This window comes from Gastrolobium bilobum, unplaced genomic scaffold, assembly GCF_033153095.1.
Source record: "Gastrolobium bilobum isolate Gb01-03AN ecotype WA unplaced genomic scaffold, APGP_CSIRO_Gbil_v1 utg48080, whole genome shotgun sequence".
NCBI lineage: Eukaryota > Viridiplantae > Streptophyta > Magnoliopsida > Fabales > Fabaceae > Gastrolobium > Gastrolobium bilobum.
Window position 1 is genome coordinate 75,329 of NW_026896970.1, and position 14,837 is coordinate 90,165.

At 36.6% G+C, this 14,837-nt stretch overlaps 1 protein-coding gene across 3 annotated transcripts; it reads left to right on the top strand.

The window, feature by feature from the left end:
* Positions 1 to 14,344, top strand: LOC133303100 (casein kinase II subunit beta-1-like). Of its 3 annotated transcripts, XM_061502965.1 has the most exons (6): positions 1 to 369; positions 1,226 to 1,444; positions 1,692 to 1,801; positions 1,884 to 2,049; positions 9,524 to 9,684; positions 14,249 to 14,344. In XM_061502965.1, exons 1-5 carry the CDS (start codon positions 327 to 329, stop codon positions 9,652 to 9,654), a joined length of 669 nt encoding a protein of 222 aa, XP_061358949.1. In that variant the 5' UTR covers positions 1 to 326; the 3' UTR covers positions 9,655 to 9,684; positions 14,249 to 14,344. The 3 variants fall into 3 exon arrangements, with proteins under 3 accessions (XP_061358949.1, XP_061358948.1, XP_061358950.1); XM_061502964.1 differs by lacking the exon at positions 14,249 to 14,344 and having other exon boundaries at positions 2 to 369; positions 9,524 to 9,872; XM_061502966.1 differs by lacking the exon at positions 14,249 to 14,344 and having other exon boundaries at positions 3 to 369; positions 1,884 to 2,046; positions 9,524 to 9,872.
* The last annotated feature ends 493 nt before the right edge of the window (positions 14,345 to 14,837 follow it).

Consider the following 14,837-nt stretch of genomic DNA (forward strand, 5'->3'; position numbering starts at 1 on the left):
TAAAACACAAATAGGGTTCCAACCAAATATGCTAATCATGACATGCGACGCAAAACACAGTTTGATGCAGCGAGAGAGATAGAGAGTGTGTGTTGTGTATGTTACTAAAATGAGAGGGAGTTGTCGTCGTCGTCGTCCTCCTCCTCCTCGTTGTTGCTTGAGAACAAGACACTAACCACTATATAACACCATTCTATAACACACACACTTATTTCGAATTGAGATTTGAGAAGAGAACCCTAAGCAGCGCCACCGCGAGCAGGGTATGATTGAGGTGAGGCACGTACAGAGAGCAAGCAGGTGTTGAGTCGAAGACGGAGGACGGTATGGCTCATCTTCATCGCAAGCGAATCAACGAGAAGCAACATGGTTATCTCCTTTCCTTTTGTTCTATCTTTCTCTATTTTTCTATGTTAATAGCTCTCTTGGTTTGTGTAGCCACATTGTTTCAACTCCACTGTTCTTGAGAATCAATCAATCAGTCATGTTTTTTGTTTTTATACACTTAGAGGAGCATTTGATTTAAATTTTATCATCAATCTAAATCTAATGGAATGACAATGAACGATTAAGAAATGTCTCCTTTTTAATCTTACCTCAGAAAGTTCTTTTCAATATTAAGGTGGAAACATGTCCCTCACACGCATCTATCTAACATTCATGAATGTGTTCAGATTTGCATCATTATTTGCTTTCCATTACGCTGGAGGAACTTGATGATTGTGTTTTCATGGTTTAATATGAAAAGCTAATGCTGGATAGGAAAGGAAATGGAATGGAATGGAATGTTGCATAAAATGATTTCTCTGAGTTGGCATTTGGCCGTTTAATTCATGTTATTGGTACTACTAATTCCATGACTGTGGCATATTCTACCAGTACAAGAGCCTGAACATTCAAAATTTCATTCTTGAAAATGAAATTCAAAGGCATATTAGAATTTTACCTAATCCGGAAACTGCATTTGGTTATTCACGTTTTTTTTAGAATAAAAAAAAAATTGCTGGTTCTACAAGATAAAAGATGTAAAAGGAAAATGAAAATTTTCCAGCACTTACCTATGCTGAACCTATTGTGCAAATGAGACTGGTGGCAAATAGATGGAGGTGAAACTGACAATTAAGGAGCACAGTGGAGTTTTGGAGAGAACACAATAATTACTTGGTATAGAACTGCTGGGACTGACTTTAATTAGCTGACTTTATCTTCTATGTTTTCGCTGCAGAGGAATCTGAAACAGATAGTGACAAATCAGATGTTAGTGGTTCTGAAGGGGATGATACATCTTGGATCTCATGGTTTTGCAATTTGAGAGGAAATGAATTTTTTTGCGAAGTTGATGATGATTATGTACAAGATGATTTCAACCTCTCTGGATTAAGTAGTCAAGTGCCTTACTATGATTATGCACTTGATTTGATTTTGGATGTTGAGTCTTCCCATGGTAAGCTTGTTTTTTTCTTTCTTGAATTTAATCTTTATTCTATAATTCAAGTGAGTTATGTGATGAAATTGAAAATACTTGTGTTGGCTCTTTCTACCACTTTATTCTGACTAAAGTAAGTCGAAAATTTCCCCACTTGAAGCTAAATTCAAGCTGTACACTGACATGACTTAAGTTCTGATTACCAATTTGGCCATTCTGCTATTTGCTTGTTTGACTGGTACTGTTGGTCCATTGGAATGTGTAGGTGACATGCTCGCAGAGGAACAAAATGAGTTAATTGAATCTGCAGCAGAGATGCTTTATGGTCTGATTCATGCCCGGTACATTTTGACAAGCAAAGGAATGACTGCAATGGTAGGATTTTGCTCCCAGTTATACTTTCTTTCATGCTTTATTGTAGACAAAGTTGTGGTAAATGACATTGGATTATCTACAGCTGGACAAGTACAGGAACGACCACTTTGGCAGATGTCCAAGAGTTTACTGCTCCGGACAACCCTGCCTTCCAATTGGCCAGTCAGATATTCCTAGTTCAAGTACTGTGAAAATATATTGCCCCAGGTGTGAAGACATTTACTACCCACGGTCCAAGTATCAAGGTAGCATCCTTTGAAGCATCTTATTGAACTCCTGTCAACTATTTATCAGGTCTCTTGAGAATTTGGTTTTGGTTTTCTATAGATATATATAGAAAACAGGTAGATAAAGAAGATGAACATTTGAAATTCATATTTATTTTTATTTCAGAAAATAGTTAAACATACAAAACATACAAAGTTCAATAATTCAAAATATATTATTTCATGACAAAGTGGAGAAATTTCGGGAATGAAAATATTGTTATCAGAGTTAGAATTAGATCTCAACTCATGCCTTACACCAAAGAAAAAGGGGGTATTTATAATGTTACAAACCCTACTTTAGAGTTTAGACACTCTAGGACTTCAAAACTTCTTGAATCCGCAAATTATTTCTGACATAGATGTTTGTCTTCTTGTGTCGGCAAGGGACAACATATTTTACTTTTCTAAAGAATATTTCTTTAATATCGATACTTGTCTTCATGCGTCGGCAGGGGTCAACATCTTTTACTTTTCTAAAGAAGAATATTTCCTTAATAAAGATACTTGTCTTCATGCATTGGCAAGGGACAACGTCTTCTGCTTTTCTCAAAGCCAGTTATTTCTTTTGTCTGCTAATTAAAAATATGCCAGGTTGGGGTTCAGGTCTGTCCCGAAACAATCATCTCCATTTTCAAAGTAGGGATTAGATTCAACTTCGAGCTCTGGATCTACTAATTCATCATTTGAACCAAGAGAGGATAATGCTGCTTGAGGAAAATTTTTATACTCTTACTTGGTATTGGCTTTGACATTTACTTGAAACTTAGCTGATCCTGACGAACTAGCTTCCATCTTTTCAAGATTATTTGTCCATTTTTCCAATTCTGGAACTTTTTTCCAGCCAAATTCAATTTTATATTTCTTCCACCAGAAAACCTTAATCTTTAAACACAACGTCTTTGGATAACTAGGCTCTGACAGATGCTGATGAAATTCATATAAATTCTGGAGAAGCCAACTTACTCTCATTTGTGAACAAAATTTAATAAATGTAAGATGATTTGGTAATTCAGGTGTTAATTTCTTGTAATTATCAAAAAGTTGAACTACCTTAACGGGTAATATTGCTCTAATTAGTCCTATTTGTTGAAACCAATCCAAAAACCATGAGAGTATTTCTGAAGAAAGGGGTTTTGTGAAAGTAATATAACACGAGCATATAGGGTATTGTTCCAAAAGAACTTTATACCAGGCCTCTTGATAATCAAAGTAATTAAAAGAAGAAAGGAAATAGGGTTTAGAGAAATTCTTGGTTGTGAGAGGATTTTGGTTCCAATCTCGCAGTCAGCACCATATTTATTTTTAATTTGGAATAATTTTGTAGAATTGGTATCAATATAAATTGATAGAATTTCAAATTCTTCTCAAGGGATTGAGATTTTGGGATCCATTTCCATCCTATAGGGGAGAATTTGGATATTATTTGGTGAGGGGTAAACTAGGTTCTTAGTAATGGCCGGTAGCGCAGCTAAACCGCTACAGTAGCAGGTAGCTACAACTGCGACGCTAGCCGCTAGCCGCGTAGTGTAGCGGCAATACCGTTACACCATTATACCATTAGTTCAAGTGAAGATGAAAGTGAGGGAGAAGATTTATTGGAATTTGATGGAGAATTTGGAGATGATGATGATTTTCTTCATTAGTTCACTTCTTGTATTTGACTATTTGACAATTTTATTGTTCATTTGTGTTTAATTTTGGATCCTTCGATTATGTTCCTTGTATATGACATTGATTGTGGAATTATGTGTTTGATTTTGTGTAACTTCTTATGTTTGAGCATTTATATTTGTGTAGTATTATACTGTTGGTATAATATATGTGGAATTAATACTTTATCGTAGCGGCAATACCACTACACCGCTCTACCATTTTTGGGGTCGGCCGCTAACTGCTACTAATAAGTATGGGGGTAAAGGGAAATTATTTTTGTGCATTTGTCTTTGGTCAAGAGGAGGTATAGGGGTATTCTGGGGAATATTTCCAAGAATGGTGAATTGTTTTGTTTCAAAATAGTTCTTGAAAGTGTTGGGATATTTATTGCTGATTTAGAGGTATTTCCTAAAGATGGTTTTGCTGCCGCAGCCTTAGAGAAGGACTGAGTGAAGTCATATATATATATATATATATATATAGGGAAGTGTGAACATAGGACATGTAAAAGAAAAATGAAATGGCTGAAAACCAAAACTTGATATGACATTTTACAAAGTAAAACCTTGCTTGACATACCAACAAAATATGAGCTTTGAAAGCAAGGACAAAGTGCATAGGGTGAAATTGTCTACAGATAATTCAACCAATCTTTCTCTAAGATTGCGATAGCAAAACCGTCTTCAGAAAATATCTCTAAATTAACAATAAATGTCGCAGCACTACCAAGAACTATCTTTAAAACTAATAAATTAACCACTCTTGGAAATATCCCCCAGAACACCCCTGTACCTCATCTTGACAACCATATCAAAGAAGGATGCACAAAAATAATTACCTTCGAACCCGAAATACTAGACCTTGTTAGGAATATGGCTTGTATGCTCAAGGAGGGGACGAATTGTGTATTACCATTTTTCGTAAAGCATTTCAAGCAAACTTTGATATATGAAAGGCTAGTATTCAAACAATCCATTACATATAATATATCGCAATTATAGAACCTATACTAGTACATACAAGATATCAAATAAGCAATTAAAGTGTTAGAAATAAAGAGTTAAGAGTTTAGAGAATTGCAAACACAATATATCTTGGTTCGGTCACCACCACTTGAGAGTTACGTCGAGACTGAAGTCGCTCGATCAATTATTTCACTAATGGTCAAGCTTTACGGGTGCTTGACAAACCGCTACAACCTTCTAAGACTTCGAGTTCTTGGATACCTTTCAATTTCCAAGTTTACGCTTCATTCCAAATTTACTTAGGTATTTGGTGACCTCTCTAATTCAATGGGTTTCACTACCCTCTCAATTCAAGAATACAAAAGGAAGTGGTTGGAAATAAATATATACTCTCAAACTGTGAATATATAACTTGAAGCACTATGGCTATATGGATTTTCAATATACGAGCTCAAATATGTGTAATCTTTGAAAGATATGAAATGATATGCAAATGATAGTGTAGAAGCTCTTAAATCATCCTTAAGATGTGTAGGAATGATGATCAATTAGTTTTAGGTCCGTCAGGAATGTATATAAAGTGATTTTACCCAAAACTAGTCGTTTATAGCCGTTATAGCTGTTCTACTGCAGAGGGAATCGATTCTCTTGCTGTGGGAATCGATTCCTAACCCTGTTAAAGGTTGGAAATTCGACAACAAGAACATTATTTCGTATTTTGGGCATAACTTGAGCTACTTTTATCATATTGATGTGATCCTGGTCTCATTGGAAAGATAAGAGAAAGAGATCTACAACTTCTATGAAGAACACAAGATCAAATCTATCATCTTGGATACGAAAAAATGTCTTGAAGAAAGTAGCCAAATTATGCAGCAAATTTTAAGTTCAAATGTGTTCTAACTTCCAACAACTTTTTATTAAAAATCTTGATATGATAAATATGTTTTGAACTTATAAAACATGTCAATGATCTTTTCCATGGGTTTTCAAATTTCTCTCAAGTATATACAGGTTATGGATTATGCAATTTGAAAAATATGTTTACTTTGAGAAAAACTTTGAGCTCATACAATTCAATCTATCATATACCTTTACATACAAGTCTAAGTCCTAAAGGTATATTCTAAATATGATTTTGGACTTAGCTTCATGGCTTGTGTCTTGGATCTTTACTTGAACTTGATGCTTTGACTTGTTGGATATCTCAATGCTTAACATTTTGTTGGTTTTGATCATTTTTCACCATAGTTGTGATATTTTATCTTCTCTTAGATGTTGTCCATGGTTTGTTATCTTTGATCTTAATTTTGCTATTCTTCCTTGTTGCGCTTGATTGAATTGCTCTGGACTCCTTGCTATTCTCAAAGCTCATCCATGTTGTTGCAACTTTGATGTCATTAATCTTCTTGTGTGGCTCCAACATGCATCTTCAATCCCTACACATGGTTAATGCTTTTTGCTCTTGATTAAGGTTGTTCTCTTTTTGTTGTTGTCTCTTTGTTATCATTAAAACATACCTTGTATCTATCGACCAATTAATATCCAAATTCCCCCCTAAAGGACGGGGATGAATCCCAAAACCTTAATCCCTTGAGAAGAATTTGAAATTCTATTAATCTATTTTAATTGATACCAATTCTGCAGAAATAAGCCTTGAAGTAGACCCAAATGATCCCTCAAACATGAATTATTCCAAATTAAAAATAAATACTGTGTTGACCTTGCGAGATTGGAACCAAAATCCTCTTGTAGCCAACAATTTCTTTAGACTCTATTCCCCTTTTTCTTTTAATTACTTTTATTATCAAGAGACCTGGTATAAAGTTCTTTTGGAACAAAAAGTCAAACATTCGTGATATATTACTTTCACAAAACCCCTTTCTTCATAAATACCCTCCTAGTTTTTGTATTGGTTTTGTAAAGAACCTTGGGATACACCACTCCAAAAGCTAGCTCAAAGGGTTCTTTACATGGTATCAGAGCCTCGCCGCCCCCCACTTTCTCTTGTGGACTTTCTTAGCACAGGTAAGCTGGTCCTGTTGCATCTTCCACTCTTCAAGCCCAATGGACTCTCGTGTGAGGGGGCGTGTTGAGATATATAGTCTCACATTGGTTGTATGAGCAACTAATGTGGAGTTTATAAGGTTTTGGGCACTCCCACCCTTTGATTGGGGTGGTGTATCCCAAGGTTCTTTACACCTTGGGATACACCACCCCAAAAGCTAGCTCAAAGGGTGGGAGTGCCCAATGTCTTATAAAGACCACATTGGTTGCACATACAACCAATGTGGGACTATAAATCTCAACACGCCCCCTCACACGAGAGCCCATTGGGCTTGAAGAGTGGACAATGCAACAGGCCCAGCCTACCTGTGCTAAGAAACGCTACAAGAGAAAGTGGGGGGGCGGCGAGGCTCTGATACCATGTAAAGAACCAATTCAACCCAAAAGCTTAAGCTGTTGGGTGAGGTTATATTAATGGTTTTATATATCTCAACACGCCCCCTCACACGAAAGCCCACTGGGTTTGAAGGGTGGACAATGCACAGGCCCATCTACCTATGCGAAGAAAGAAATTTCACTTGAAAGAAAGTGGGGGCGGTGAGGATCGAACCCGGTACACCGAGGCTCTGATACCTTGTAAAGAACCTTGGGATAGGTTTCAACAAATGGGACCGGTTAGAGCAATATTACTTGTTAAGGTAGTTCAACTTTTTCAACAAGAAATTAACACCTGAATTACCAAATCATTTTAATTTTATTGAATTCTGTTCACAAATGAGAGTAAGTTAGCTTCTCTAAAATTTATATGAATTTCATCAGAATATGCTAGAGCCTAGTTATCCAAAGAGGTTGTGTTTAAAGATCAAGGTTTATGGTGGAAGAAATATAAAATTGAATTTCTTGAAGAAATATTCAGAAATTGGGAAAATGGACAAATAATATCTCCTTTGACTATTGAAAAGATGGAAGCTAGTTCGTCAGGACCAACTATGTTTCTAGTAAATGTCAAAGCCAACACCAAGGAAGAGTATAAAAAGTTTCTGCAAGCAGCGTTATCCTCTCTTGGTTCAGATGATGAATTAGAAGATCCAAAGCTCGAAGCTGAATCTAATCTCTAATTTGAAAATGGAGATGATTGTTTCGGGATAGACCTTGACCCTAACCTGACAGATCTTTTATTAGCAAACAAAAGAAATAAGTGGCTTTCTGAAAAGCAAAAGATGTTGTCCCCTACCAACGCATGAAGACAAGTATCTTTATTAAAGAATATTCTATTTTAGAAAAGTAAAGGATGTTGTCTCCTGCCAATGCATAAAGACAAGTATCTTTATTAAAGAAATATTCTTTAGAAAAGTAAAAGATGATGTCCCCTGCCGACGCAAGAAGACAAACATCTATGTCAGAAATAATTTGCGGATTCAAAGTCTTGAAGTTCAAGTGTCTTAAGTAGGTTTCGTATTGTAAATACCCCCTTCCTTTGGTGTAAGGCGTGAGTTATGAGAGCTAGTTTCAACTCTGATAACAATATTGCCATTCCCAAAAGTTTTCTGTTTTCATTGTTTCTAGAAGAAAGAGGATTGTGCGATCACCTTCTTGATTGTAAGTTCTCTTCTTTGTCCTGAAATACTGTATTTTGAATTATTGAAATTTGTATGTTCAACTATTTTCTGAAATAAAAATAGATATGAATTTTATATGTTAATCTTCTTTATCTACCTGTTTTATTATATATATATAGGACAGGATCATTTGACCTTCAAATTTAACGTTTGACACCTCATCTGAGAGTTATTAAATAAAAAAAGATCAACGACTCTGATTTGGAAGTATGCGACACCATTGATCTTTTTTGATCTAACGGCTCTCAGATGAGGTGTCAAACTTTAAATTTGACACTGGTGTCAAAGAATCTTACTCCTATATATATATATATATATTCTTCGTTCGTATTTATTATTTCTTTTAACTCAAATCTGATTTTGCTTTTATTTTATTTATTTTTACTTGGGTTCATTGACTACTGCCAACCCCAACTAGTTTGGGGTAAATGTGATGTTGCTGTTGTTGATCTAAAATAAAAAATAGAAAGGAAAATGGATATTGATCCTAAATGTCTTCCTATATGCGTGATTTAACTATCAATAAAAATGACGCAAGGAACTCATCACTAATTCTCGGAAGATTTATTTTACTTGGATGAGCTGGTAGTATATGCGCACAAGACTAAACTTTGTTCTCAAAATATTTCTTTTACTAGCAACACAAGACTAAGCTGTCATATAATGAAATATGTTGATTAGGAACACTGCACGTAATGTTATATCTACCTATGGAAGTCTGGGTACCTTTTGAGGTTTCTTTTGCCATAATAATAGGTGGACACTCAAGCCTCTCTTTATTACAGACATGTCAATAGTAAGGTGGACACGTCAGAGTATTCATAATTAAAACCTCTCTTTGTTACAGACATGTCATTAGTAAGGTGGACACTCAAACACTTCAGAGTATTCATAATTAAAACCTCTCTTTATTACAGACATGTGATTAGTAATTTAGTAGGCTATGTCTCAACTACAGTATTTGAGTTTCTCATATCAATATGTTATATATTGGAAGTTTCTGTTTGACTAGATAAAGATAATTAATGTTCTTCTAACGCACCCTCATCTCCACGATTATAAGGACAGTTTTTTGAATTTCTGACTGAATATTTTTGGAATGACTGCATGTTACTCTTGAGTTTTGGCATAAGGTTGTGGTTTCAATTTAATTTATAGTGGAAAATAATATTCTGTATTTTATACTCAAATTTCCTTAACTTCGTCTAGACATTGATGGAGCTTATTTTGGAAATACATTCCCTCACCTCTTTCTGATGACTTACGGGAATCTGAAGCCACAAAAACCATCAGAGAGTTATGTTCCTAGAGTTTTTGGTTTCAAAGTTCACAAGCCCTGAAGCTGGATGGAGTCTCAAGCTTTCATCAAAGTAAGAGTCTGCGCATGCCTAATACCTTGTTTAGCTTAGTGTTTGTTGTATTTCCTCAAAAACTCAGTGGATTTTCAGTTTTCGAAATCAGTACAATCTACGTCTTCCTGTATTGTAAACTGTAGACAACTACAGCTATGTGCAGTCACCAACTGCAAGAGCTTAATTTTGCTTTCTGCTTCAAATTCAGTGAGCTTTGGTAAAACTTTTGTGATCAATATTTAGGTTAAGTACTTGATTCAATATCAACATCAATAACACTTTTATCCCAAAGTAATTGGGATCGATAGTAGATGAACCCAAGTGAAAGTTATAAAGGTATAAAATAAAAATAATAATAATAATATATATATAAATATAAAAGTAAAAATAAAAGGGATGAAAAAATAATAAAAAAAAAGATAGAGAAGGGGAAAAGATATAAAGGAAAAGAAGGGAAAGGGGGGAAGAGAGGGGGGGGGGGGGGAGAATTAAGAAGGGACTAACTGAAATATACGAACAATAATGGATCTAATCCTCCACCATACTAATAGCTTTTCTCTATTCTGTCATAAGGCACATCGTCCGTCAATTTATATCCCACTCTATTAAGTCTTGTTTTACTACTTTCACCTAAGTAAGTTTCGGTTTATTTCTACCTTTCTTTTTGTAGAGCTTTTGGTAACAAACTTTTGTTTTTATGGGAGCATCAAGGGACCTTCTCATTATGTGTCCAAACCACCTCAATTTATTTTCTCTCATCTTTTCAGCCACTGGTAGTACTCCTACCTTACGTCGAATATCTTCATTTCTTATCTTATCTATTCTCGTATCATCACACATCCGCCTTAACATTCTTATCTCTAGTATTTCTATTTTATGTTTATGTTAGCTATGTGTTGGCTAACATTTAGCTCCATATAACATTGCAAGCCATATTGCTATTCTATAGAAGGGAAAAGAAGAAAAAGGGGGGGGGGGGGTGAAGAGGAAAAGAACTAAGAAGGGACTACCTGAAACATAGGAATAACAATGGATCTAACCCTCTACCATACTAATAGCATTTCTCCATTCTATCTTAAGGCACACCGCCCGCCAATCTATATCCCACTCAATTAAGTCTTGTTTTACTACTTTCACCTAAGTAAATTTCGGTCTACTTCTACCTTTCTTTTTGTCGAGCTCTTGGTATCAAACTTTTGTTCTTACGGGAGCATCAAGGGACCTTCTCATTACGTGCCCAAACCACCTCAATTTATGTTCTCTCATCTTTTCAGCCACCGGTAGTACTCCTACCTTATGTCGAATATCTTCATTTCTTATCTTATCTATCCTCATATAACCATACATCCACCTTAACATCTTTATCTCTGGTACTAACATTTTATGTTCATGTGCCTATGTGTTGGCCAACATTCAGCTCCATATAACATTGTAGGCCTTATTGCTATTCTATAGAATTTTTCTTTTAGCTTAAGGAGAATTTTGCGGTCACACAAAAACCCAGAAGCACTACGCCATTTCAGCCACCCTTCTCTGATTCTGTGATTTACATACTCATCAATCTCTTCGCCTTTTTGCAAATTGGATCCCGGGTGTCTAAAAGCATCTTTCTTAGGTACTTCTTGACCAAGTAGATGCACAGGATCTTGGTTTACATCTCTTACTAGAGAAAACATATTTCATATACTCAGTTTTGCTCCGGCTTAACGTGAATCCTTTAGACTAACGTGTTTCTTCACAATTCAAGTTTTCTATTAACACCGTATTTGGTCCCAACAATAAGCACAATATCATCTGCAAAAAGCATACACCATGGCACTTCCTCTTGGATATCTTTTGTTAGTTCATCCATACCTAAGGCAAATAGATAAGGACTTAGAGTCGAACCTTGGTGTACACTGTAACAACCCCAAACCCTGTAGCAGGATATTGTCCGCTTTGCCCCGCGCACAAGCACTGTCGAGCTCACGATTTTACATTTCGGATTACCCCCAAAAGGCCTCCTACAAGGAAAGGTATCCACACCCTTATTTAAGGCATGCTTCGTTCCCCTCTCCAACCGATGTGGGACATTACATCCTCCCCCAATGGGAATACAGCGTCCCCGCTGTACACACCGGTCCAGGGCCAGGCTCTGATACCATAAATGTAACACCCCGTATATATTCGGTAATGTTATCATACTATCGTATTAAGCAGCGCTTAATTAAAAATGCGGAATATCTTTTTCTTTTCAATTATGATGTCATTATCATTACCAACTTGCTTATTAATCAATTAAAAACAACGCCCGTATGTAATTGCAATAAAACAGCTATCTGAATATACCTCATAATATATATAATAAAAGTGTGGCTCTAGTCACGGAACTACAACAACGTAGACCAGACCATCTAACAGTTTATACAACTCCAATCTAAAATACTAACATAAAGTGTCATGAACAATCCCCATGCTCACTAAAATAAGGCAACATGCCCAACATCAGTCTCAGCAACGACAACATAATCATAAATAGCGGAAAACATAAACAACATCCAAATCCAGTCATGGCAGCAATACAACATAATATCATCAACTAAGCTCTGGCCTCCTGCCGCCGGAGGCATCAGTCACCAAACTACCGGAACCTGAAATAAGCATTTCCCAAACGTGGGGTGAGATCTCTAAACAAGAAATCTCAGTAAGACAAGGGGTCCTCAAGGATCTTCCACTCCAAGCTCACTTACATGTGCAATATAAGTTCAAAAGCAGTTTATCATCATCAGTTCTAAAATAGTGCAATGCAGCAGATAATCATGTCATGTGTGTCAATTCTATTCTACTGGCCAGAGAAATGCAGGATTTACATACGCCAAATACCCACACTAGTGCAAGACGCTACTTGCATCCACCCCGGATCACCGTCTTGTATGGCGCTACATACTCAGGTTTACCGTCAAGATAGAACAACACATGCATATTAAAAGCCATTACACATAAAGCTCAACAGCATTTCAAATATTCAAAGCATGTAATACAACATGCATACAACCATACCCCCATGGGACATGGTGGAACCACAACATGGCTAAATCGAGGACACGAAAGCTTACCTCGCAAGCTAAAAACCCAAACCAAGGTCCACACTAGCTCGAGGTCCACAAACACAATCACAATCTGTTTTAGACCAACAATTATATCAATATTCATATTCCAATATTTTACCATGATAAACAGAATTTCCAGTAACCAAAACGCGACTTATAATAGACACTGCGATCAAACCACTGATCCAATGGCTACGAAAATTTACAGAGTTGTAGCCCTATGTGTTAGCTTCACATAGGTCCAGACGACACTCAATTTGGAGCTCTGTAGCCCAAGATATCGAATTTTTACTAAAACAGGTTTGTTGCTGTCCAGACCAAAATATCCGGATATCTCCAACTGAATATCGGGATATCTGATATCCGGATATTTCCAACCAAATATCGGGATATCACATATCCGGATATTTACAACCAAATATCGGGATATTTCGCGTCAGAATGCAGATTTTGCATTTCGCGAGATATCAATCCCAAGGGTCCATTTTTAACACTTAAACACGTTAAAGCATGCATTTTTAGGCACATTAAGGTTCATACAACTGATGGTTACTTGCTTAACTCATTAAACATGCCAAGACATCTCTTTTAAGCATTAAAACTCAAGAACAAAGGTGGTACAACTTACCCAAGCTTCAAGGCAGTAGCTATGGGTGCTCTTGGAGCTCACACTACAACTCCAAGGTGCTGACACAAAGGGTGCACGAAAATACACTTCAAGGTGGTTCCTTTCTTCACAAAGATCACCATTTGAAGCCCTCACCACCAAGACCAAGCTCCAGCCACCAAGCCAACACTCTCCCTACCTCAAAACAGAAACACCAACTCAAAAGGTGGCTGACTCACCCTCCCACACCACTCTACCAAGTGTTTACCAAGAAAGAAGGAGAAGAATCATAGGAAAAGAGAAAACTTTGGAGGTTTTCCATGAAGAAATGGTGACGAGAAAGCAAGGCACCAAGAGGCTGACCAACACACACAAAATCCCACGCACAAAAAGCTAAAGATCAGCCTAGGGTTGTGTGCAACTAACATATATATAGCCACTTAAGCTTAAAACACGTATTAACTTTAATTTCTACGCTTAGCATTTTAATCCCAAACTTTGAATTTTTAACCTACTCAATTTTACTAAAATTATCATATCTTTATTATATTTTTCTGAGCACCTTTCCGGTACGCGCTTTTCATAGCCAGTATCAGATTCTGGCACCAGTTCTCATTATTTGGACTTGAAACTCGTTTTACAAGTCCTATATATTATTCTAGTAATTATCATGGACTTATTATAATTTTTCGGGATACTTTTTCGGTACGCATTTATACCGACTAGCAGAACCGGTATCTGCACTTTTCTTCCGAAAAGCGACTTTCAGCATTATTACTCACTTACTATAATTATTAAAGCCTCATAATAATTATTAGGGTCAATTATGGAATCATATCCTATTTTCTTATAATTTATTAATTAAATTTCTTAATTAACGGTGCAGGTTCTTACAGGGTGCATACACACTGAGGATATTCAAGATTAAATCACTCACTACAAGCTTAACCAAAATAATCCTGTAGTCTTTACTTTTGACGTCAACAATTTTATCTTTGAAACTTCTATCGATCATAATTCCAACACCATTTTGACTCTTGTTTATACATATATACCACAACTTGAAATCGGTTCCGTCCACTTCTTTGGCCTTTTCTCCAACCCACTTAGTTTCTTGCAAGCGAACAATATTCACTTTCCTTCTAGCAAAAACACCTACTAACTCTCCCAGTTTACCCGTTAAGGTTCCTATGTTCCAGCTTCCCAATCGCATCCTTAACTCCTGGGCGGTGCTTGTCCGCCACGCTCGTCTATTTGCGTGTTGGGACCCTGACATACTTGTCACCAAATCCGGGTGAAGACCTGGCGCCTTGTCTTGAGACAAGGATTTGAGCTCATTTATCGCTACACCCCGTACCGATGTAGCGCCTTGCCTTGTGGCAAAGGCCTTAGCCCATTTTTCGCTACACCCGAGGCTCGATGCAACGTGTTGCTATGAAGGGTACGCCCTAACAGATTATCATAAGGGTTCAACT